This window comes from Eulemur rufifrons, chromosome 2, assembly GCF_041146395.1.
Source record: "Eulemur rufifrons isolate Redbay chromosome 2, OSU_ERuf_1, whole genome shotgun sequence".
Classification (NCBI taxonomy): Eukaryota; Metazoa; Chordata; class Mammalia; order Primates; family Lemuridae; genus Eulemur; species Eulemur rufifrons.
The window spans coordinates 6,467,760-6,491,565 of record NC_090984.1 but is presented as its reverse complement, the minus strand read 5'-3'; the positions used below and the strand labels follow the sequence as shown (position 1 = coordinate 6,491,565).

The following is a 23,806-nucleotide window of genomic DNA, read 5'->3' as shown; positions in this document are numbered from 1 at the left end:
CCTGGGCAACATAGTGAGACCCCGTCTCTACAAAAGAAATAGAAAAATTAGCCGGGGATGGTGGCACCTGTAGTCCCAGCTACTGGGGAGGCTGAGGCAGGAGGATCGCTTGAGCCCAGGAGTTTGAGGTTGCAGTGAGCTGTGATGATGCCACTGCACTCTAGCCTGGGCGACGGAATGAGATCCTGTCTCAAAAAAATAAAATTAAATTAAAAAATTAAAAACTAAAAAGTAACTGTTGAAAGAATGGATGGATCCAGGTCGCGTGGCGTGTTGTTCAGTCGCTGTTTGTATTCAGTGGTAGCTTTAGGGCCTGTGTTAGTTTGGGACCCCCAGGAGCTGACCCCAAGACAAGGTGACCCCAGGAAGCCCTGGTGGGGGTGGGGACATGAGACAGGGAGAGAAAGGGCCCTGTAGGTGGCACCAACAAGCAGGCTGGGAGAGCCAGCACAGAGCTCATGCCTCAGAGCGCTCCTGCCCGGGGACAATGTCCGACAGTGGGCTCCTGTGGGTCTCACTGACCTGGCACTTCCGGCCGGCTGCACAGGTGGGCAAAGTGCTCCTGTGGCCAGAGCGACAGCGTCAGGAGGCAGACAGAGGTGAGGGGCACAGAGGGCCTCGGCCAGCGGCTGATCCTCACACTGCATCAGCGAATCCTCAAGTGGCCTTCGTGCCCAGGTGTGAGCCTGCCCCGCCCCCAGCAGGGACAGGGCATGCCAGGCTGCCCCTGGCATCCCCATGGGCCAGGCTGGCTCTCAGCAAAGCCTCTGGCACATCCTCATACCTGTGTGCTGCACAGGGCGGTGGCCACCAGCAGGAGAAAGCCGGGTGTCCCGGGAAGGTACGACCTCCACCCGCTTGGCCCTCAGTTCACCCTATGGCCGGTGCGACTGGACCGCACGGCCCCAAACACGTCTCAGGTCTGCCCACCTCTCCCCACCCCCACCGCACCCCCAGCCGCCTCCCTCAGCCTCCAGCTCTGCGTCCCACCCTCCCTGTCCCCGCCAAAGGTGTCCTGTATCTTCCCCTGACCCCCTACGCACTTAGACTAAAACCCAAACTCCCCACCAAGGCCCTGCCCCATCTTGCCCCTCCAGATGCTGTTACCTCCGAGTGATCTCAGGCCTCTTTCTGCCTCCCTTTGGTCACACTGACATGTATCTCATTCGCACCACCGGGCCTTTGCACGTGCAGTTTTCTCTGCCAGGGACATCTTCTCCTGCCCCTTTCACTAAGTTCTTCCATCTGTTAGTTCCAGCCGACGCCCAAAAGCCTTCCCCAATTCCCTGATAGAGGGAGTTGAGTTCCTGACAGAAGCTCTCATAGAACTCGTTCTTTTCTTTCCAAGCAAAATAGCTTTGGTCATACTTAGACATTCATTTCTTTGACTATGTCTTCTGTGCTGGATTGTTCCTCCATTAGGACGGGCCCAGGTCTCTCTACCTGTTCCCAGTAGCATCCCCAGGCTCAGGACAGGGCTGGCACACAGTAGGACTCAACACATAGCATGCCCAGGCCATGACCTCCGTGTGTATGTGGCTCTCACCATTGCTTCCCCCAGCAAGCATTTATTGAGTATCAACTGTGTTCCCTGTGTGATCCACAGGACTGCAGACTGGAAAAGGAACTATCTCCTAGAATCTCAGCTCTGAAGTCCCCAGATGTCCCTCTTCCAGCACCACATGTCCCTGAGGTATCCCCAGTCTCAGGCCATCCTTCTTGCCCTGTTCCGAGCTCCTGAGCCAGTCACTGGCTGTGACACCCTTGACGCTCACTCCCAACCCCACATCTACTCAGGTCCTGCTGGTTCTCCCTGCTCTGTTCTCAGCTCAGTCCTGCTCACTGTCCCCAGGCTTCCCCGGCTCCCGCCCAGACCCCAGCCTGCCTCCTCCCCAGCCCCCGAGACCTGTCTGGCCCAGAGGGTCATGCCTGGCTGACCTCCCCTGCTCACACTCTGCCCTCCAACTCCCTAGCACCCTCGGGGGAGAGTCTCCAGCCTCCCTCGTGGCTCAGAGCTGCTAGAGGGCTCTGTCCCAGCCCTGCCACCCGCGAGGCCTCCCACCCACGTGCAGGGCCTGCCAGAGGCCCAGGAGGAGACCAGAGAGGAAGCTGCTCACCTCCTAACCTGAAGGCCACCGGGCTGCAGAGGGAGATGCTTTTGGAGGTAGAGGCAGCCTGCAACCCAGAGCCCCCCACTTCCCTCTCCCCAGGGCCCCCTATTTGCGACCTCGCAGAGTCGCATGGTGTAGCTTCGGATGGTAGCCCTACCTCAACTGCGTGCTGGCCCGAGACCCCTACTTCTTCCGGGCCCTGCACCTTGCCCACTGTGTCCCCCTGGCCGAGCACCCCAGCCAGGTCGCCAGGCACATGCAGCTCCCTCCGCTGACCCTGCCCGGCCCACCAAGGCAGAGGACGCAGGTATCTCTCACTCCTGTTTCACATGAGGGAGAATTGAGGCCTCACAGCATGCTAGGGTTTGAACCCCGAATTCAGGGGCTCTGCCTGTCATAACCACTCCGCTGTTACCTAAGTCCGTGAATGTGGAGTCGCCTCAAATGCGGGGTGGTGGGGACATCCCGCCCATTTCAGGAGCTGGCGAGCGCGGCTTTGCAGGGCAGAAGGGGAAAGGACACCCCCGGCGGAGGGCGACGCATGTGCAAAGGGGCGGCGGTGGCAATGGTGGGAGGGGGTTTGGGGCCAGTTTCACTGCTCTGGAGGGGTGTGTGTGTCAGGAACCACGGGAGGGGGCTGAGCTGGATCACAGAGGGCTTCTGATGCCAGGTGGCCTGGTGCCACGTGCTGTGTGGATGTGACAACTCCTCATGTTGCCAGTGGAAGTCTGTGCTCGCCCCATTTTGCATAGGAGCAAACCGAGACTGGGGACACAGGAGCCCTTGGCTACAGTCCCGCAGCCGGTGAGGGAAGGGTCAGAACTGGTCCCTGCCCCTCAGCCTGCTTCCTCCCTCTCCAGGGAGCAGATCGATCGATTGATTGATTGGTTTATGACAGAGGCTCACTGTTTTCTGGGCTCGAGTGAGTGCCGTGGCGTCAGCCTAGCTCACAGCAACCTCAAACTCCTGAGCTCAAGTGATCCTCCTGCCTCAGCCTCCCAAGAAGCTGGGACCACAGGTGTACACCACGATGCCTGGCTAATTTTTCTAATTTTATTTATTTTTTTATTTCATTTTATTTTTATTTCGTATTTTTCTATTATTGGTAGACACGGGGTCTCGCTCTTGCTCAGGCTGGTCTCAAACTCCTAGGCTCAAGCGATCCTCCCCCCTTGGCCTCCCAGAGTGCTGGGATTACAGGCGTGAGCCTAGGGGGCAGATTTAATTCGGAACGTCCAGCAAGGAAGTGCCTCTAGCTGACCGGCGGCCGGCAGGTGGATTCGAGTCACTCCCTCCCTGTGTAACTCTGCCAGCTCCATGCAAGTCCCCACCATGGGCTTAAGTTGGGTTTTTAAAAAACTGAGGCAGGACCATCGCTGGAGCCCAGGAGTTGGAGGTTGCTGTGAGCGAGGCTGACACCACTGCACTCTAGCCCAGGCACCAGAGTGAGACTCTGTCTCAAAAACAAAAACAAAAAAACAAAAAAAAAAAAGAAAGAAAGAAACGGAGGAAAATACAGACAAACAGAGCAGGGTGGCAGATGTGTGCCCTGCAACCCCCACCCCCAGGTAGCCGCTGCCTGCACCTGGAGCCCCGGGCCCTGCTGTATAGAACGCCTTTGACTCGATGGATTTTGCCCTTTTCTTTATATTACAGCAATGATTGGGCTGTGACTATTGTTTTATTAACATTCATTTATCCAAAACGTATTTTCTAAGGACCTACTGTGTGCCCAGCATGGACAGTGAGTGAATGAATGAACGAATCAATCAATCAATGTTGGGAGTAATGACAGTTATGAAGACAAATGAGAATATGGAAAGTGCTGGAAGGGGCATGGGGGTTGGATGCCATAAGGACGTCGTGAGGAGGACGAGGATGAAGATGTTTACGATGATCCACTTGCACTCAAGGAATAGTAAATATATTTTCTCTTCCTTATGATTTTCTTAATACCATTGTCTTTTCTCTAGTTTACTTTCTTGTACGAATACAGCGTATAACACATATAACATGCAAAATGTGTGTTAACCAACTGTCTATATTATTGGGAAGGCTTCCAGCCACTAGCAGGCTACCAGCAGTTGGGTCTGGGGGGAGTCAAAAGGTACGCGTGGATGTTCAACCCCCATATTGTTCGAGGGTCCCTGCACATTCAGAATGTCATGCAATCATCACCTCTACCTCGTTCCAGAACATCTCCGTCACCCCAAAAGGAAGCCCTGTACCCATGAAGCTGTCACTCCCCACTCGCCCTTGAGACGCGGGGCCTCTGATTTTAATCCACGTCTTGAAAAGCAAACGTCTGTAATATTTATTTGCAAACCTCAGACACTCAGAGAAGCGGACACACTCACTCAGCGCTGCTGGGGACACAGGTCTCCCGTATGGACCTAAACGTGGGCGCCAAATGTCTATAAAAAGCGTTGAAAATACAGGATTCCACGTGTCAGGCTGTCCCCAGAGAGTGACCTAGAAGCCAGCCACAGGAGATCAGATTAATAAGTCATGGCAAAGCTTCAAGAGAGATGACACTGAAGTCTCTGCAAACTCCAGCGCGTGGGCTGAAATGCATCGGTGTGCGGAGCTGGCCTGGGTGACAGACCATGTGACTAACGCGATTCCATTTTGGCTAAGGGAAAAAAAAAAGAAATAAAGAAAAAAAATCTAGAAGGAAATAGACCCTCATGTTAGTAACAGTTATTTCTGGGCTTTGATTTTATTTTTAAAATTTCATTCTCTCAACAAATATTTCGGAGCAACCAGTGTGTGTCAGCCAGGGTCAAGGGCAGGGCCAGCATCTGAATTTAGTTCGTTAATTTTTCTCCTGTGCCAGCATTTTTATTTTTTTTTTAATTCTTATTTTTATTTATTTATTTTCTGAGACAGAGTCTCGCTCTGTCACCCAGGCTAGAGTGCCGTGGCGTCAGCCTAGCTCACAGCAACCTCAAACTCCTGGGCTCAAGGGATCCTCCTGCCTCAGCCTCCCGAGTAGCTGGGACTACACGCGTGTGCCACACCCGGCTAATTTTTCTATTCTTTGTAGAGATGGGGTCTCGCTCTTGCTCAGGCTGGTCTCGAACTCCTGACCTCAAGTGATCCTCCTGCCTCGGCCTCTCAGAGTGCTGGGGTTACAGGTGTGAGCCACCGCGCCTGGCCTCAGCAGTTTTAAATTTACCATAAGCACCAGGAACAAAGTAAATATGTAATACAAGTTCATTGAGGCAATGAAATGCTATGACGGGGGCTATTTAGATCATTTACATTGTGCATGTCTGTGTTTTCTGAAACTGTTTTTACCATGAGCACAGGTTACTCTGGCAATCAGAAGAGAAAACAGGTAACTCTGTGTCCATCAGGAAACGGACGCACATGTCCCATGCTCTCCAGGCCCCTTAGGGCCATCTGCCTTTCAGCCTCCCTCCCTGTTCCCTGGGGCCCAGTTCCTCCTGGTTTCTCACCTAGGGTGAGAAGAATTGATTTCCAGATGAGGAAATGGAGGCTCAGAGACGTAAAGGGATCTGCTCAATGTCACACAGCACATAAGTGACAGAGTAGGGCACAGACCTAGATCTCTCTGCACCTGGGGCTCTTTGCTGCCCCTCAAAGTGGACTCAGGCCAAGCCTGGATTCCTTTCATGGGGCTCTTTTTACTGGGCTTAAATGATGGTGGCTCTATTATTGGTGGGTGGGGAGGTCGTCCCCCACCTGGAGGCCTGATGCCTCCATGTGCCATGAGCAGAAATTGCTAGTCTTTTCCTTGGTAGCCACTTCACAATGGTGCCACTGGGCCCCCAAGAAGCCTCCGCTCAGGAGCCCCGGGGCTGGAGACTGAGCCAGAGATATTCATTCACTCTTAGCACCAGTGGGTCAGGCCTGGGCCAGAGGGAGGGACAGGGGCTCAGTCTGAATAGCCTGGAGTGCTGTATGGAGGAGGGGACATGGAGTTGGAACTTGAAGAACGAGTAGGCATATGCTAGGCTCAGAAGTGAAGTATAGCTGGGTGCATGCATGGATGAGGGAGATGGGAGTGGATCATGGACAACGCTTGCGGATGTGGGAAGGTGGACGGATGGATGGATAGATGGGTGGATAAGTGGACGGATGGATGGATGGATGGGTGGATGGATAAGTGGACGGATGGATGGATGGATGGGTGGATGGATAAGTGGACGGATGGATGGATGGATGGATGGATAAGTGGACGGATGGATGGATGGATGGGTGGATGGATAAGTGGACGGATGGATGGATGGATGGGTGGATGGATAAGTGGACGGATGGATGGATGGATGGATAAGTGGATGGATGGATGGATGGATGGGTGGATGGATAAGTGGACGGATGGATGGATGGATGGGTGGATGGATGGATGGATGGATGGACGGATGGATGGATGGATGGGTGGGTGGATGGATGGGTGGATGGATAAGTGGACAGATGGATGGATGGATGGATGTGTGGATGGATAAGTGGACGGATGGATGGATGGATGGGTGGATGGATGGATGGATGGACGGATGGATGGATGGATGGGTGGATGGATAAGTGGATGGATGAATGGATGGATGGGTGGATGGATGGATGGATGGATGGGTGGATGGATAAGTGGACGGATGGATGGATGGATAGATGGGTGGATGGATGGATGGATGGATGGATGGGTGGGTGGATGGATAAGTGGACGGATGGATGGATGGATGTGTGGATGGATAAGTGGACGGATGGATGGATGGATGGGTGGGTGGATAAGTGGACGGATGGATGGATGGATGGGTGGGTGGATAAGTGGACGGATGGATGGATGGATGGGTGGGTGGATAAGTGGACGGATGGATGGATGGATGGGTGGATGGATAAGTGGACGGATGGATGGATGGATGGGTGGGTGGATAAGTGGACGGATGGATGGATGGATGGGTGGGTGGATAAGTGGACGGATGGATGGATGGATGGGTGGGTGGATAAGTGGACGGATGGATGGATGGATGGGTGGGTGGATAAGTGGACGGATGGATGGATGGATGGGTGGGTGGATAAGTGGACGGATGAATGAATAAGTGGGTGGATGGATGGATGGATGGATAAGTGGTTGGATGGGTGGATAGATAATTGGATGGGGAAATGGGAGATAGAGGGTGGGGGATGGATTGGGGATGGGTGCGTGGATGGATGGGTAGAAGAATGGGTGGGAGAGTGGACAGGTGGAGCTTGGGGTTTCTAAGTGCCCTGCCTACCCCTCACCCCCAGACAGCCCAGTGTAGACCATCACGGGGGCCGGTGGGCCCCAGTACGCCCATGCACTGCAGCCCCTTCTCCAACCTGGCCTCCACATTCCTCTCCAAGGGCCAGCCCCTCTGCCCACAACTCCAGACACCTGTTCTCCAGCAGGGCCTGACGCTGTTCAACACCACAGGGACCCACGCCTCGCGCTCCAGCAGACGCGACTCAGAGGACACCGGCCAGCTGCACAATGTCTGTCTTGGACTTCGGCACCACCACAGTGTCTCAGATGGGCTCTACGTGGTCCCCCCAGGCGAGGGTCTGACCTAGAAGTGAGGAGCCAGCCCTTTGAGCAGCTGCTGTCCAAGGTCTGTCTGTCTGCCTTCGCCTTCCTGTCCCTCTGTCTCCTGACCTGGAGGCCGGCATCATGGCCCACGTGTCCAGAAACACAGGTCCCTGGGAGGGACTCTACCCCGCATGCCCCCAGTGACGCCAACAGCCAACTCCTGAGCACCTACCCCCTGGCTGGGCCCTGTGGAGGCCCCTCAGTCCCTGGTCATGGCCTCCCCGGAAGGTGCCACCCACAGCAGAGGGGACACCCGCAGGGCTCAGCATGGGGTGGATGCCAAAGCCTGAGGGACCCCAAGATGTGGCAGGGGGCCCTCAGATGTCACAATACTGACACCCCTTCCCCAGGCTCTGGCCCCCTGGTCCCCATCTATTTTGAGATTTGTTGTAACAGAGAATTAAAGATTTTGAGAAATGGGGACCGCATTTCCCAGAATTCTGGAATCCCAACTTCTGGTGTCTTCAAGATGCAACAGGAAGGCTGAGTCCCAACGCCCTGCCCTAACTTGACACGTGTGCCACCATTTCAGGAGCTGACAGGGTCCCTGTGGGTCCCTCTGCTCTCGGGCACCACCCCCCATTCTCAGCCTCAGTTTCTCCAGCTGTAAAAGGTTGCAGCAAAAGCTCCCACCCAGCGCCGGCACCTGAGTTTATTTGTTTGCGAGGAGCCCTGCACTTTCCTTTCGCACCGGGTCCTGCACATGACGTGACTGCGCCACCCCTTCAGCGCCCTTCCCAGCACCAGGCAGGTGTGACTGAGGACCAGCTGTGAGTCCCCTCCCAGGTGGGGTCTCAGGCTCAGGAGGTGTGTGTGTGGCTGCTGCTCCCAGGGCTTCCCAGCCAGAACGAGGATTCGAACTCAGGGCCCTGGCGACAGCCTGTGCATACTGTCCCCACCGCTTATGCAATCGGTGCCCCGCATGTGACCCTTTCTCTTTCTTTCGGCCATTCTCTCTTCCCTGTGACCTCCCTCGGGGCTGGAGGACACTTGCACTCCGGAAAGCAGATGTTTCCCGCCCCTTGGAGGCCTGGGGTTTCAGCGACAAGACCAAGGCCCGGCATCCAGGACCTGGGGGAGCGAGAGGAAGGCAGGGAAGGGCAGGAAGGAGCTCAGCTTCCTCCCAGAGTCCCTGCGAGGACGGAGAGTTTAGAGGCTTTAGTTCATCCTTAAAGAAATACTGAGAGTGACGGTCACAATGTCATTTGTTTAGCAAGCCCAGCCCAAGGTACCCTCTGCAGTGAGATAACCAAGGAGGGAAGTGTTAGAATTACCCTGGTCAGTCCAGGTGCCCTGGGAGAAATCTTATCTAATCTTATCTAAACTCGGAAAAGCACATCACGCCTCTCTCCCGCCCCAAAGCCTTCAGGGGCTCTCCAGTGCTCTGAGCAGAAAGCCCACATTCCTCACTGGGGCCCACAGGCCCCCTGTCCTCCAGTCTGTGGACCTCGAAGAGCATATGCCTCCCTGACTCTCCCCGAACTCTCTGCCTAAGCCACACCCACCTCCTCAATGCCACGCCCAGGGCTGAGCACGTTCCCACCTCAGGGCCTTTGCACATGCTGTTCGGAATCACAACTGTCTCAGAACAGCCTTCAGTGACCACCCACCCCCCTCTTGGCCTGCTGCCTTGCCTGGCTTTCTTTCCCTTACTATCAGAATCATCTCCTCGGGGGTTTTTTGTTTTTTTCAGACAGGGTCTCTGTCTGTCACCCCAGCTTGAGTGCAGTGGCGTCATCACAGCTCACAGTAGCCTCAAACTCCTGGGCTCAAGCGATCCTCTTGCCTCAGCCTCCCAAGTGTCTGGAACTACAGGTGGGACCCACAATGCCCAGCTAATTTTTCTACTTTTTGTAGAGACGGGATCTCGCTCTTGCTCAGGTGGTCTTGAACTCCTGACCTTAAGCGATTCTCCTGCTTCGGCCTCCCAGAGTGCTGGGATGACAAGTGTGAGCCACCGCGCCCAGCCTCCTCACTTTTTATCATCTGTCTTGCCCACCAGATGTGAGCTCCTCAAGGACAGGGGTTCCTAACAGTGCTGGGATCGTAGGTGCTCGATAAACCCCAGTTCACGGCGAGCACTGCCTATTTTACAGAGGAGGAAACAGAGGCCCAGAGAGGACCCCTGGTGCCTCCATAGAGACAGGCTGTTGGACCCCTTCAGTGTGAGCCCAGGTTGCACCAAATCTACCTGCAGGTGGGTGAATGAACCCCCGCCCCCAACCCACTCCCTGCCTCAGGTAGACAAGGCTCCAGGGGCTACAGGAAGCAGGCCTGGCCTCCCAGACCCAGGTTCGAGGCCCAATTTTTCCTCTCTGCTGACTTTTACTTTGAGGAACTGACTTAAGCTCCATGAGCCTCAGTTTCCCCTTCTAGAAAAATGAGATTAAAGATCAGGCCATGGGGTCTGGCCTTGGGCTGCCACAGAGGGCGTCTTCCTCCTTCAGTGCCTCCACTGTGCACTCCCACCCTGGACGATGGGGCCTGGCCTTCAGTGAGCCCCCAGTCTGAGGCAGAGACACAGCCGGATCCAGACACCCCCATCCCGGGAGGTCAGGGTTGGTGGAGTGAGGGGGAAAGCTGGCAGCCTTCCTGGAGGAGGTGGTCTTGGAGCTGGCATTCATTCCAAGCCATAGGTGGGAGCCAGCAGGAAGGCTCAGAGGTGGGGCTCGGCCAACAGGCGGTGAGGACCTTGGTTCTCTCTCTGAGGTGTCCAGGAGAGCCATGGAAGGTGCTAGAGCAGGGGAGTGCTCAACGCTGGGGGGTTGGGGAGACTGGTGTGGGGACATCCTAGAGGGCACCGCCAGGCCTCAGGTGGCCAATCCCAGCCTGGCCTGTGCCTGGAGACCAGGAACGGTCCCCCTCTGGCAGAACCAAGGGAAGACGCTGCAGCTTCTGAGTCACCCAGCCGCTACGAGAACATTCGGCGCCCGGCAGCCCCGCGTGGGCTGCCACCAAGCGGGAACACGGTCCCCAGAGCCCCCGAGCCGCCTTCCCCACGGCCTCCCGCTCTCTGTTCCTGCAGCTGTTCCCTCAAGGCCACAGAAGGAGTGTGGGAGGGGGACAGGCGGAGAGGAGGCCGTGTAGGCTGCTCAGCCAGAATTCAGGAGCTTCAGGGTGGGGTGGGGCTTCCCTGGCTCAGGGCCCATCGTGTCCTGGGGCTGCCCGAGTCTCAGGACTCTGCCCAGGATGGGGAAACTGAGGCTCAGAGAAAGGCAGGGTCTGCCCCCATTCTGCACATGAGCAGACACCTCATTCCCTCCTAAGAGCTGAAACCCTGCCCTAGGCCTGCAGTGTAAATCTGATCACTGCCTCTCTCCCTGGCTCCAAACTCTCCCATGGCTCCCTCGCACCCTCAGAACAAAACCCACACAGCTCACCAGGGCCCACGAGGCTCTGCTCTGCTCAGCTCCTGTGACAACCCACCCCAGGTCTCAGCACCTCCCATACTTTTTTGCCACTCACCCTACTCTGGTCCCCCTGCCAGCCTCCCCAATGTTCCTCCAACATACCCAGCTGGTCCCCACCTCAGGGCCTTTGCACATGCTGTGCCCTCTGCCCAGAGCACCCTTTGAAATTTATCATGTCTATTCCATCCCTCAGAAAAAGTGCAAGGAGTTCATGAAAAGTCACGTGTCCACGGAGACACAGCAAGCGGGTGGGTTTCGGGATTTGAACCCAGGCTCGTCAGACTAACCCCCCACCACACAACCCCTCTTCCAGCAACTATGTCACATTGAAACCCGGTCTACTGTGGAGCTGGCAGATTCTTGCCCCTCCAGACCCTGCTGCCTCTGGCTGGGTGTCAGAGACCCTTAGGCCTTGGTCCCCAAGCCTCCTGCTCAGGGAGCTCCAAGGCCACCTGACCCCCACATCCCCCTGCACCCTTCCTGATGTGGTCACAATTTCTCCGCCCCACTTTCCGCCCTTCATGCAGGCGGATGTTGGAGCCTTCAAGGACGATGCAGCCAAAAATAATCGGGCCCCGACCTACCTCCAGAAAATGGGGCAGCCCCGCCCAGCCACCTGGCACCCAGGAGGTAATTAGTGCATGTGGCAAATTAGGGTAATTAGATCTGCGGGAACGGAACCTCCGATCCAGGTTTAGTGCTCAGGGGGGTCTCGAGTGCTGCCTCCTTTCGCCCCCAACCCACCCTGGTCCTGGGCCCTCAAGTTCACGACCCAGTGCTGGAGGCCTCCCTCTAACCCCTTCTTTCTTGCGCCGGAGGGAGCCTGGCTCCCTTGCTTCCTGGGGGCTGTTTGTGGAATGAAATAACTCTGGCCTTGGGCAGAAGTCAAGTTCTGAATTTAAGGCAGGGTCTCCTTTAAGTGACACAAAATCACCAATATTATGGTGTCATCAAACTTCCCTTTGCCTGCTCCCCTTGTGCCCACCCTGTGCTGGGAGACAACAAACCTTGGGGAAGCCTCGTCCCTGGTTTCAGCCCTTTGAGGTACACTCAGGGAGGGGGATCAGAGCTGGACACAGAAACTCCCAGCCCTGTGGGGTCAGGGCTGGGCCAGAAGGAGAAGAGAAGGCTGGGGAAGGTCTAGAGGAAGAGGAGGGAGGGCTTCTTGGAAAGGAGGGCATTGGAGGTGGGGCTTTGAGGGATGAATAGGAGTTTACAAGGAGGCCAAGGTCTGGAGGCTGGCCCAACTAGCTGTTGCTGGGGCCTGGGGAGAAGGCAGAAGAGGGTGACTGGAGGGGGCACATGAGGGTCTGGGAGCTAAAGATGTAGAGGATATCATGTCAGGTTGGACACACTTCTGTCCTCAAGAGCTCATGCCTGGTTGGGGTCTTTCAACTGCTAAAAAAAAAATTGTAAGAACTTGGCTCAGGATCAAAACCACAAACCAAGAATAAATATAATGTTTCTAACAGCAAGCATTTATTAAGCACGGTCATAAGAACTCATCAGATCTTTACAGTAAACCTCAGAAGTGGGCACCACTCATTTGCCCATTTTACGGACAGGGAAACAGAGGGGAAGTGACGTCTTCAGGGCTGCGCTGCTGGTAAGAGGCAGGGCTGGGATTCACTCCGTGGCTCATGTGACTCCAGAGGCCACCAAGGTCCAAAGCTGGAGCCCGGATGTCCCCTGTTGCAGAAGGCGCCCATGGGGATCTGCTGCAGGGCCAGGCTTATCCTGGGTGCTGGGACAGAGCCGTGTAAGGGTGAACAGGAGCCGAATCCTGCCATTAGCAAACCTGAAGTAGTCACCAAGACCCGCACTGGGACACCAGGCACCCCGCTTTGGGGAAGAGTGACTAGGCTGCCCCTGAGCTGGCGGAACGGGAACCCTCTGGAGAGGAGAGATGGTTTAGCTTCAGCCCAAAGGTTGGTTCAGATTTAGGCAGAGACCAGAGCTTCCCCAGTGCTGAATGAGCCGTCCTGGCCCCTGCTTGGTCTCTCCTATGACAGGAAGCTCATTCCTTTACACCACTCCTCAGGCTCAGAGGAAATCTGTCGCTTTCAGATGCTGCCTCTTGCTTCTGGAAATGTTGTTTGTAGAGATCAAAAAAAAAAAAAAAAAAAGATAAACATTAAGAAAAAGAATTTCAAAAATAAATGAATAAATAAATAATAAAAAAAAAGACACTGCCTCTGCCTGACCTGCCTTGGAAGAGAGGCCTCAAGGCCCAGGCAGAAGGGAGCTCTGGAACAGCAGCTCAGGGCAGCCTCTACCTGTCTATTCCCAGGGGACAGAGAAGCTGCTGGGATTGCCTCCCTGCCCCTCTCCCTCCCTCCAGCTCTGCAAGCATCAGCCCATTCTGATGGTCCGCACTGAGGAAGCCAATTCCTCAGCCTGCGTTTGGCTGAGACAGCTTCAGGTCAGGGCTGCTCAAGGCCGGCACTGTCCCGGCCCCTCCCAGAGGCCTGCTTCCCTCTCGCACTGCTGCTTTCTCCCACACCGGGGGCGAACCTGGGCCCTCACCTGCCGCCCCCATAGAATAGACACATGGCCCCAGCTCTGCAGCCGGCCAGGCACTTAGCAAACCCTGAGTGACTCCCAGAAGCCTTGGCCCTGCTGGCAGCTTTCCCAGATACTTTTTTTTTTTTTTAATTATTTTGTTGGTAATAAGGAAAAGTCACTTTCTGCACAGAACAGACGGTATTTTCTTTGTGCCACACAGTGTTCAAGTATTTCGTGGCTTCAGGCCTGCCAGTGAAGCCAAATTCTTCCCTTGTGCACACGCCTCGTGAAGTTAGAAGCAGCCGGGGAAACCGAGCCCGTGCCGCAGTTTCCCCCAGCTGAGGGATGAACAGTCACTCTCGTGACTGGGGCTCCAGGATGGATGGGCCAGCCCTAGAGGAGTCACAGGAAGGGACGGGGATGCGGGGCACGGGAGGGCAGGATCCCTTGCAAGCCCAGGATAGTCAGAGAGGCTTCCCGGAGGGGCCGAGCTTGGAAGGACACAGCAGGACAGATGCCAGCAGAGAGGCCGTTCGAGGTGGAGGGAACAGCTTGGGCGGAGACCTGCAGGAGGAAACTTCAGATCTGGACCCGGGAGTAAGTCCCCAGAGACAACATGATTTGGAATCCACCTACAGGTAATTTGAAGGAATCTACCTGCCCAGATGTGTGATTTTTGTTAGGAGGGAACAGAAATAAAAGAACAGGAGGCCTAGCTCGGTGGCTCACGGCTGTAACCCCAGCACTTTGGGAGGCTGAGGCAGGAGGATCACTTGAGGTCAGGAGTTCGAGACCAGCCTGAGCAAGAGCGAGACCTCGTCTCTACAAAAAACAGAAAAATTAGCCCGGTGTGGTGACGCACGCCTGAGGCTGAGGCAGGAGGATCGCTTGAGCCCAGGAGTTGGAGGCTACAGTGAGCTGTGATGACGCCACTGCTATCTAGCCCAGGTGACAGAGAGAAACCCTGTCTTGAAGACAGACAAACAAACAAACAAACAAACAGACAAACAATAAAAACCAGGGAAAGGAGATATGAGTGGAGGTCTCAGAGATGAAAAGGACAAGCCTCTGAAGTTGCTGGAAAACTCACTCTCGAGGCTCAAAGCTCTGGCGAGCTCAGGCCTTGGTTCTGAAGACCCACATGGCCTCTGCTCATGAACCCGATGGCCCTGTGTGACTTTGGGGAAGAAGCCAGGAAAGGACCGGAACAGGACTGACATGTGGGACCCTCGGGTGGGCTCAGGCCTGGGGAGGTGTATCCCAGCTCAGCTCCTGAAGGACCAAGTGTGGGAAGGGGGCCTCCCTGTGACCAGGGGTGACAAACCCAGGCCAGCAGAGCTTGAGGGGATACACTGGACACTGACATTCCCTTAGCCCTTGGATTCTGGAACCCCCAAACAGCAGCAATAATAGCCTCAATCCAACCATAGTTGGCATTTTTATCATTTTCTTGTGAGGGGGACAGAGGTGGACAGATGTCCCCGCCACGGGATCTGGGCTGGGGAGAACAGGTAGGAAGGCTTCTCTGTCTTTGCCTGGCTTCCAGCCCGTCCCCCTGGGGGTCTCCTCGACTCCTGGCAACACTCGCTGAGCCCCTACTGTACGGAGACCCTAGGCCTCACTCACCAGCGCCCGATACCCCAACCCTGCACCTCCACTCCTGTCAGGCCGGCCAGGAGGAACCTTGCCCCGAGTCACAGGCTCGAGGTCATGACCCCAGGGAGAGGCAGCAGCGACCTGAAAGGCCCTGAGAAGGTGAAGGTCAAATCTCTATCCGTCCAGCTGTTGTCCCTGTGCTTCCTGTCTCCTTGTCCGTCTCCCCTGGTCCCCTTCTCATCCACGATGTCGGCCTCTTTGTCCCCACCCCCTTTTCCCACCCCTGGCCCTCCACCTCCACGCCCGCCCCGGTCCCGCTTCTCCGCCCCAGCCCCCCAGCCCGCGTCCCCTCCCCCCCCGCGCCCCCAGCCGCAGGGGCCGGCAGGGGGCGCAGCGGGGCGGCCTCTGCGGCCCGGGGAGGCGGGGCGGGCGGCGGCCGCGTCGGGACCCGCCGCGATGGGACCGGAGGCGGCGCGGGCGGCGGCGGCGGCGCAGACAAAGGCGCGGGCGGCGCGGAGGGCGGCGCGGAGGGCGCGGGCCGGGGAGCCAGGGAGCGAGCGGGGCGCCCGGCTGCGCGGAGTCACCGCCGCGGGCCGCACCCGACCGGCGCCCGGACACTCGCGGGGCGCCGACCCGGCAGGGTGAGCCCGGCCGGCCGAGCCTGCGCCGGGAGCGCGGGGGCCTGGGAGTCCGGGGACACGGGAGGGCGCGGGAGCCCCCGAAGTTCCGCACGCGGGGCCCGGCGGCCGTGCGAGGGCCCCCGAGTTCCAGGGCTGGGGGCAGCGCGGGGGTCCCGAAGTTCTGGAGTCGGGGTCGGGGCGGGGACGGCGCGGGAGGTTCCCAAAGTAGTTCTGGACCCGGCGTTGGAGGAGGCTGCGAAGGGGTCCCCGAAGTTGCGGACCTGGAGTGGCGGAATGGCGCGGGAGGAGGCCCCGGAATTCCGGACATCGGACTGGAGGGGTGCCAGGGGGGTCCTCGAAGTTTAGGAGTTGGGCATAAGGGGAAGGTCCCCAGAGTTCTGGATCTGGGGTTGAGATGGCAGCGCGGGAGGGGGTCCCCGAAGTTACGGACCTGGGGTTGTAGAGGAGGTGTCCCCGAAGTTCTGGACCCAGAGTCGGGGGGCGTCGCGGGGATCTCGGAAGTTCCACGGTCGGGGCGCGCGTCCCGAAGTTGGGGTGCGCACTGGTGTCCTCCTGATGCCGGTGGGGACTGGATCCTGAATGAATATCAGGCCCCCCTGAAGTGGGGCGCGTGGGATGGGGCCTCACCCACCGGCCTGATTGGGGATTCCTGTCACCGGGCAGTGTCAGACCCCCCCCTCCGGGAGCCCCGCGTCCGGCGGCGTCCGAGGCGCATGACTAGTTGGTGAGTAACTTTCCCCTAACGCCGCAAGTCGCGGAGGAGCGGCTGGACCGGAAGGGCCTGGGTTCCGGGGATCCCCGTGCACAGCCGCTGCAACCTCTGCAACTTCGGTGGCCCAGACCCGTCCCCAACCCAGGCCAGACCTGCCACCCCTCCTCCACCGGGGGCTCCGGTTTCAGACCCTGTGACCGGGACAGCAGCTGCCCAGGACAGGATGGGGGGGGGCACCCACCACGGAGGCCTCTGGGCTGGGGCCTCCCCTCCCCCAATCTCCTCCTGGGTCCCTTGCAGATCCCCTGGATGCAGGTTTTGGGGCACAGGGGGAGGATCAGGAAGTCCCCTCCCAGCATGTTCCTGGCTTCCTGGATTGGTGGCTAGAGGAGCCAACTGGGAGGTTGGGGAGCCCCAGTCTCCTAATCCTGGATTCTGTCCTGCCCCCAACGGTGGACTGGGGGAGTTTGCTGTTTGGCTATATCTTGTCTTTTCAACTAGGCTGGGGGTCCCTGGGGATTTGGACTCTGACTCCAAGGTGTGTGTCTGCCCGAGGGTGGGGGCTGAGGGGTTCCTCTCCCAGTCTAGTGGGGAACTGGTCTCCCAGTAAGCACCTGTACACGCCCCACTTTTTGATGGAAGGCCCTGGGTGGGGGGAGTAATGGGTGAAACGGACTGGGCAGAGTGGGCCTTGGCTTTCCCCGCCCAGTCCCAGGATGGAGGGGCTTCACTTGGTGGCCAATAACCAGGACAATGAGAATTTTCACTGGGATGTCGGGGACCACTTGGCTGCTCTCAGAGACCCATGTCCTCCTGCCCAGGGTGTTTCGGGGCTTCCCCCAGATGAAGAAAGATGGGGTCCTCTTGCTAGTGCAGCGATCTTTACTAATTCTTTTGCGTCTTGGATGGAAGTTCTGTGAACGGTGCAGCTGGCGGTGGGTCCTGAGGTTGGACGTGCTTGGCCTTCCTTAGCCCGGCCTGAGGGACACTCACAGGCCCCCTCTCTCCCTAGGGGCCAAGCCAGTGGCTTTTGCCAGCCCTCCGGCTGCCGCTTAGAGCCTGCCCAGCCCAGCCTGACCAATGTCCACAGCCAGGTGAGCTCCCAGCTCCCCCAGCCCGGCTCTGAGCTTCTGGGTGGGGGTGCCTGGGCCCCACTGAGCACCCTCTCCCCACGCAGGGAGCAGCCCATCTTCAGCACACGGGCGCACGTGTTCCAAATCGACCCGGCCACCAAGCGGAACTGGATCCCAGCGGGCAAGCATGCGCTCACTGTCTCCTATTTCTACGATGCCACCCGCAATGTCTACCGCATCATCAGCATCGGGGGTGCCAAGGTCCAGGCGGGGTCTGGGCAGGGCATAGGCACCAGGGGTCTTGATGACAGGACTTCCTGTGTGCTACGGGGAATGGGAAACCCTGAGCCTTCCTGGGCCTCAGTTTCTGCTTCCTGAAATGGCTCAGGGCTCCAAGACCCTCACGAAAGGTGATACAGGGGGTTTCATGTTATTATCAGTCCCATCAACCTTGAACTTTGTTTTGCACCCCCTGCCCAGGCCATCATTAACAGCACCGTCACCCCCAACATGACCTTTACCAAAACCTCCCAGAAGTTCGGGCAGTGGGCGGACAGTCGTGCCAACACTGTCTACGGCCTTGGCTTCGCCTCTGAGCAGCATCTGACACAGGTAGGCCTGGGAGAAGAATGCAGGGAGGAACAGGGCTGGGCCTAGGTCTTCTTCTCCATGCATGGGGGACCTCGGGCAGGTCTGAGGCCTCTATCTCCCTGCAGAATAGGCAGGCTGAGTGTGATGAGCCAGAATGCTGGGCGTGGTGACTCACACCTGTAATCCCAGTACTTTGGGAGGCCGAGGTAGGAGGATCACTTGAGCCCAGGAGTTCAAGGCCAGACTGGACAGCATAGCAAGACCCCATCTCTTAAAAAAACAATTAATTTATAAAAGAAATTAGATGAACTGGAAGCCTATTCCAGGTTCCCTGGTTTGAGTCCCAGTTCTGTTGGCCACTTGCTCCAATTCTGAATACACCTTACTCTTCTTTGGGGCGTCAAATGAGTGCCTGGGCTGGGCTGGGCACCTCCCCACATGCCCCAGCAATACTGCTTTATCTACCACCCTCTGCCATCTCTATACTTCCATACTATCTTTATCCATTGTTTCTTTGATATTAGTGTTTTCTGTGCCTTTCTGAGGTCATGAAGATTTTCTCCTTTGTTTTGTTTTAGAAGCTTTATAATTTATCTTTCTCATTTAGATCTTGAATTAATTTCTGTGGGTGGTGCAAGGTAGGGGTCCAGGTTCATTTTTTTCCCACATAAGTGTTGAATTGCTCTTGGACCATTTTTTTGTTTGTTTTTGTTTTTTGAGACAAAGTCTTGCTCTGTCGCCAAGGCTAGAGTGCCGTGGCATCAGCCTAGCTCACAGCAACCTCAAACTCCTGGGCTCAAGCGATGCTCCTGCCTCAGCCTCTCGAGTAGCTGGGACTACAGGCACATGCCACCACACTCAGCTAATTTTTCTATTTTTAGTAGAAACGGGGTCCTGCTCTTCCTCAGGGTGGTCTCAAACTTCTAATCCCAAATGATCCTCCTGCCTCAGCCTCCCAGAGTGCTGGGATCACAGGTGTGAGCCACCAAACCCAGCCATTGGACCATTTTTTGGAAAAGATCATTTTCCCTTCATGAATGACACTGATGCCTTCTGCACAAATCAAGTGGCTGTTTGTTAAGATTTTCTTTAACAAAATTGTTTTTAAACTAAGGAAATTTATTTTAAAATGGGGGGAAAAATCATATCCTGTCCTAACTGGAAAACTGATATTCCTTGTCATAGATAAGTGGTAAATGTAATCATTTAGTACAACGAAAACAGGAGTGGAGATTATTCTCACTGACTACAGTTACTTCTCAGAGCCCAAGACCTCTCTCTCTCTCTCTCTTTAAATTTGTCCTTGTATCGCCTTTCTTTTTTCTTTTTTCCTACTCTCTCATTTTTATAAAGGGATTTTTAACAGGTGTTAAAGACAGATTAGCACCAACCTGAGTCTCTCTTTGTTGAAATAAGTCAGATAGGAAAAGGGAATCCATTTCTCAATGTGGCACAGTGTACCTCGTGCCACCTCTGTGATTTAATGCCACCTGGCAACCTGCCGTAATACCTCCTCTGCTGGAACATCATTTACCAAACCGTCTTTCCTTCTTCCAGTTTGTGTGATAAGGGGATAGTTACAGTTCTGAAGATTCTTTCCAAAGCGACAGGGCTGTCCCTGGGTGGGGATGACCTGGGGAGGGACCTGGGGGTTTGTTGACTGTCTGTTCCTTCTCCTTCCCTCCATCGGCCCTCCAGTTTGCTGAGAAGTTCCAGGAAGTGAAGGAAGCGGCGAGGCTGGCCCGGGAGAAATCTCAGGATGGGGGGGAGCTCACCAGTCCAGCCCTGGGGCTCGCCTCCCACCAGGTCGGCATTCCTTGTGCCTCCCATGCCCACCTGTATTGGGGGGTCTGGGCGCCATGCTGGTTCCCAAGACCGAATGCTCCCAGATGACGTAAAGTTAGACCCATGGCAGTGAGCACAGAGGAGAGGTATGGGAGCATGTCTTGGGGGCCTGGGCCTAGCCTAGGGTCAGGGAGGGCGCCCAGTAGGTGCCCGTGACAAAACCAGCTCAGATGGCAGCATTGAAGGCTAGAAGTTGAAACGGCTAAGTACAGGGAAGAGCCATGAACTGCCCCTGGGTGTTTTCTCACATTAATTAATTCAGCATCATTTATTGAGCACCTGCTGTGTGCCAGGCCCAAGGCTGGGCACAGGGGTTACAGAGATGAAAAACCAGGCTAGCCTCTGCCCTCGGGGCCCTTCCTGCTGGCCTCATACTCATAAATCTGATCTTGAAGACTGGCCTCAGGGAAGGGCTTTGCTATGAGGAAGCAGCTCGCAGATCCCAAGCACCTCAGCGGGTTTAGACGGGTTTAGACGGGTTTAGTGAAAGCCCAGGCAGGCAAGGTGGGGGTGGGGCACGGGACTCCCAGCCCAGGGGTCCTGGGGAGCCATGGAGGGTGGGTGAGGTGGTGAGGGACACGCTTGGATCCTGTGCTGGGCAGGACCTGCTGGGGTCCATAGGTCAGTTACGACCCCCTGACCTCAGTCACGACTCCAGTGGCACCCCAACCATGACCCTCTAACCTCTGCTTGACTGAAGCCACGGCTTATCATGAGTCCGTCCTTGTCCCCGCCCGCAGGTGCCCCCGAGCCCCCTCGTCAGTGCCAATGGCCCTGGCGAGGAGAAGCTGTTCCGCAGCCAGAGCGCGGACGCCCCCGGCCCCACGGAGCGAGAGCGGCTCAAGAAGATGCTGTCCGAGGGGTGAGGGGCCTGGCAGGGCGTTGGGGCTGGCGAGGAGGGGGTTTCTCAGAAGCCCAGGGAGTGCGGCCGACGGCGGGATCTGGCTTCGGACCCTGGACGTGCGGAAGGGGAGGAGGCCGCCCGGGTCCTGCCGGGTCCCGAGCCTACCCCGCCCCTCCAACGCGACTCTGCGTTGGCCACGCCCCCGCGGCTGACTCCGCCCCTTTCCCGGCCGCTGCTAGCGGCTAACCCCGCCCGGTCCGTGCCAGCCCAGGCCGGTGACAAATCCAAGGGCGCCTCCCCACCCCCAACCCCATTCTGACCGTGTCCCCATCGCTGGCACCTCCCACTGGGACAGTGTCTCACTGGGCGGACTCCACGTGCCTGCTTGGACCTGGTCCAGACAAGACCACGCCCCCTGGCCCTCCCCTTATCCTAGCTCGGCGCTACCTTGGCCCCGCCCCTAGTCCAGAGCCCCCCCCGGCCCCGCCCCCTAGTCCTGCGCAGTGTCCCGCCTTCCCTAGCCCAGTATCGCCCTGATCCCACCCCCGCCCAGAACTACCCCACCCCGCCCCGCCTTGTCGTCCCACCCCCTAGTCTAGCATCGCCCAGGACCCTGCGGCCCCGGCCCAGGGTCGCCTCCTGTTGACCCTCGCGTCCCTGCAGCTCCGTGGGCGAGGTACAGTGGGAGGCCGAGTTCTTCGCGCTGCAGGACAGCAACAATAAGCTGGCGGGCGCACTGCGAGAGGCCAACGCCGCTGCCACCCAGTGGAGGCAGCAGCTGGAGGCCCAGCGTGCGGAGGCTGAACGGCTGCGGCAGCGGGTGAGGGCAGAGACCCCTCCCTCCCAGAGACACCCTCACCCCCCAGACCTCCCCGATTGTGTAGTCCGCGTCTCCACTGTCCCATCTGCCTTGGGTTCGTGGACTGGCTGTGTGGCCTCAGCAATTCACTTCCCCAAGCCTCAGTTTCTTGCTCTATAAAATGGGTCTGAGATAATGCCAGCTTCCCTAAAGTCCAGCAGGAGGCGAATTCCCCAGGGGTCCTGGCTGGAGCATCAGGGGCTGAGATTCCTGTTCGCACAGGTGGCTGAACTGGAGGCCCAGGCGGCTGCGGAGGCTCCCCAGCAGGTCAGCGAGAAGGAAGCGCTGGGCCAGTCACTAGAGCAGCTGGAGGCACTAGTGCAGACCAAGGACCAGGTGAGCACCGAGTGTGGGCCTGGGCCTGGCCTTCCCTCACCTCCCACGGGGGAGCCGGGACCCCCGACAGACCCTGGGACCCCTCCTCCTCTAGGAGATCCAGACCCTGAGGACGCAGACGGGTGGGCCCCGAGAGGCCCCGGACACCACTGAGCGCGAGGAGACGCAGCAGAAGGTGCAGGTCTGTGTGGGTGCCAGGAGGTGGGGTGACAGGGGTGGAGTGGGGCAAACCTGAGATCTGCCTTCCTGGTGGGTCCTGGGCAGCTCTGTGCCTCCCCGAGACTCAGTTTCCTCACCTGTACCCAGAGTCAGGACGGTGTCTACCTAAGACTGTAAATCATTGGTTAGACCAGGCCCACGGTAGGTGCTTCGTAACCAACGGTTAGTAGTAGTTTCACATTCCTCCGTGAGTTTAACAAGCGACTTCTGAGTCCCTGCTGAATTCCAATGCTTGACCCTGTCACGTCCTCACGTCCTCAGCCCGAGGTCACAGAGCCTGCATTTGAATCCAGGTCTGGCTGGCTTGGCTTTGGCTGAAGCCTTTATCTAAAAAAATGTTCAGTGAGCACTTCCTGGGAGCCCAACAAGCAGAGATGTTCAAGGATCTGGTTCCCCTAAAAGGGTCCCTGGGAGAGACAAATTGGGGAAGTGCATAGCACAGAGGGCAGAGCACATGCAAAGGCCCTGGGGTGGGAAGAAACTTGGGTGTCCAGGGAACAAGGAGGTCAGTAAGGCTGGTGTGGGTTTTATTCCCCACGTGATGGGAGCCACAGGATGGTTTTGAGTAGAGGAAGGACAGGATCACTTCTGTGGTGTTCAAAATGGCCCAAATGGCCAGGAGAACAGGCAGTTGTGGGCAGAGCGGAGGCGCGGGGAGCAGGCGGGGAGGCAGAGGGGGCTTGGGCCAGAGCAGGGACCGTGGGGATGGCTGTCAGATGCTGGACGCCTCAGGCAAGGCTGGTGACTCTTGAGACTTGTTGGGGTCCCCAATCCTGCCCACCCTCTCCCTGCAGGACCTGGAGACCCGCAACGCGGAGCTGGAACACCAGCTGCGGGCGACGGAGCGCAGCCTGGAGGAGGCACGGGCTGAGCGGGAGCGGGCGCGGGCCGAGGTGGGCCGGGCGGCACAGCTGCTGGACGTGCGGCTATTCGAGCTCAGTGAGCTGCGTGATGGCCTGGCCCGCCTGGCTGAAGCCGCACCCTGATCCCGGCTGCTGGTTCTGGGCGGGAGCGGGGCCCTCAGGCTGCTCATACATGAACGATTCCGGCCCACCGCGTGGGCCAGGCCGCAGGCGGGCCCATTCCCCCTAGCAGGGACTGGGGGTCCCCACTCAGCCCGGGACAGGCCTGGCCACGCCTCCCCAGCCGGCACTGGCCGTTCACAGTTCGGGGCTGTTTTTGAGCTTTCCATTGTGTAGAATTTCTAGATCCCTGGGGCGTGTACTGATGCCCAGATTACATTTCTAAGCGTGGCTGTGTATGTGTGGTGTGTGCGCCACGAACATCTGTCACCGGCCTCTTTACATGCCTCCCCTGGGGTGCACCTGGGCTGACCCCGCGCCCACACGGCAACTGTGAGCCACTTGCAGGTGCAGAGTGAGGCTCAGGGGCCGAGGCGTGTGCCCAGTACCTCCGCCTGTCCCCTTCGGCTTAGCCCGAGTTGTCTGGCCAGGTTTGGACTCAGGGAGCCCTGGAGAGGTTCCCCTTCACTCTG

General features: G+C 57.5%; 1 protein-coding gene across 3 annotated transcripts; it reads left to right on the top strand.

Annotated features, from left to right (window-relative positions):
- Window positions 1-15,670: 15,670 nt before the first annotated feature.
- On the top strand, window positions 15,671-23,552 carry HOMER3 (homer scaffold protein 3). 3 transcript variants are annotated; one of them, XM_069494269.1, is made up of 10 exons: window positions 15,671-15,832; window positions 17,557-17,638; window positions 17,722-17,878; window positions 18,098-18,229; window positions 19,907-20,014; window positions 20,794-20,915; window positions 21,561-21,717; window positions 21,979-22,092; window positions 22,187-22,273; window positions 23,106-23,552. In XM_069494269.1, exons 2-10 carry the CDS (start codon window positions 17,625-17,627, stop codon window positions 23,295-23,297), a joined length of 1,083 nt encoding a protein of 360 aa, XP_069350370.1. In that variant the 5' UTR covers window positions 15,671-15,832; window positions 17,557-17,624; the 3' UTR covers window positions 23,298-23,552. The 3 variants fall into 3 exon arrangements, with proteins under 3 accessions (XP_069350370.1, XP_069350386.1, XP_069350378.1); XM_069494285.1 differs by lacking the exon at window positions 15,671-15,832 and adding an exon at window positions 16,408-16,556 and having other exon boundaries at window positions 23,115-23,552; XM_069494277.1 differs by lacking the exon at window positions 15,671-15,832 and adding an exon at window positions 16,890-17,082.
- Window positions 23,553-23,806: the final 254 nt, after the last annotated feature.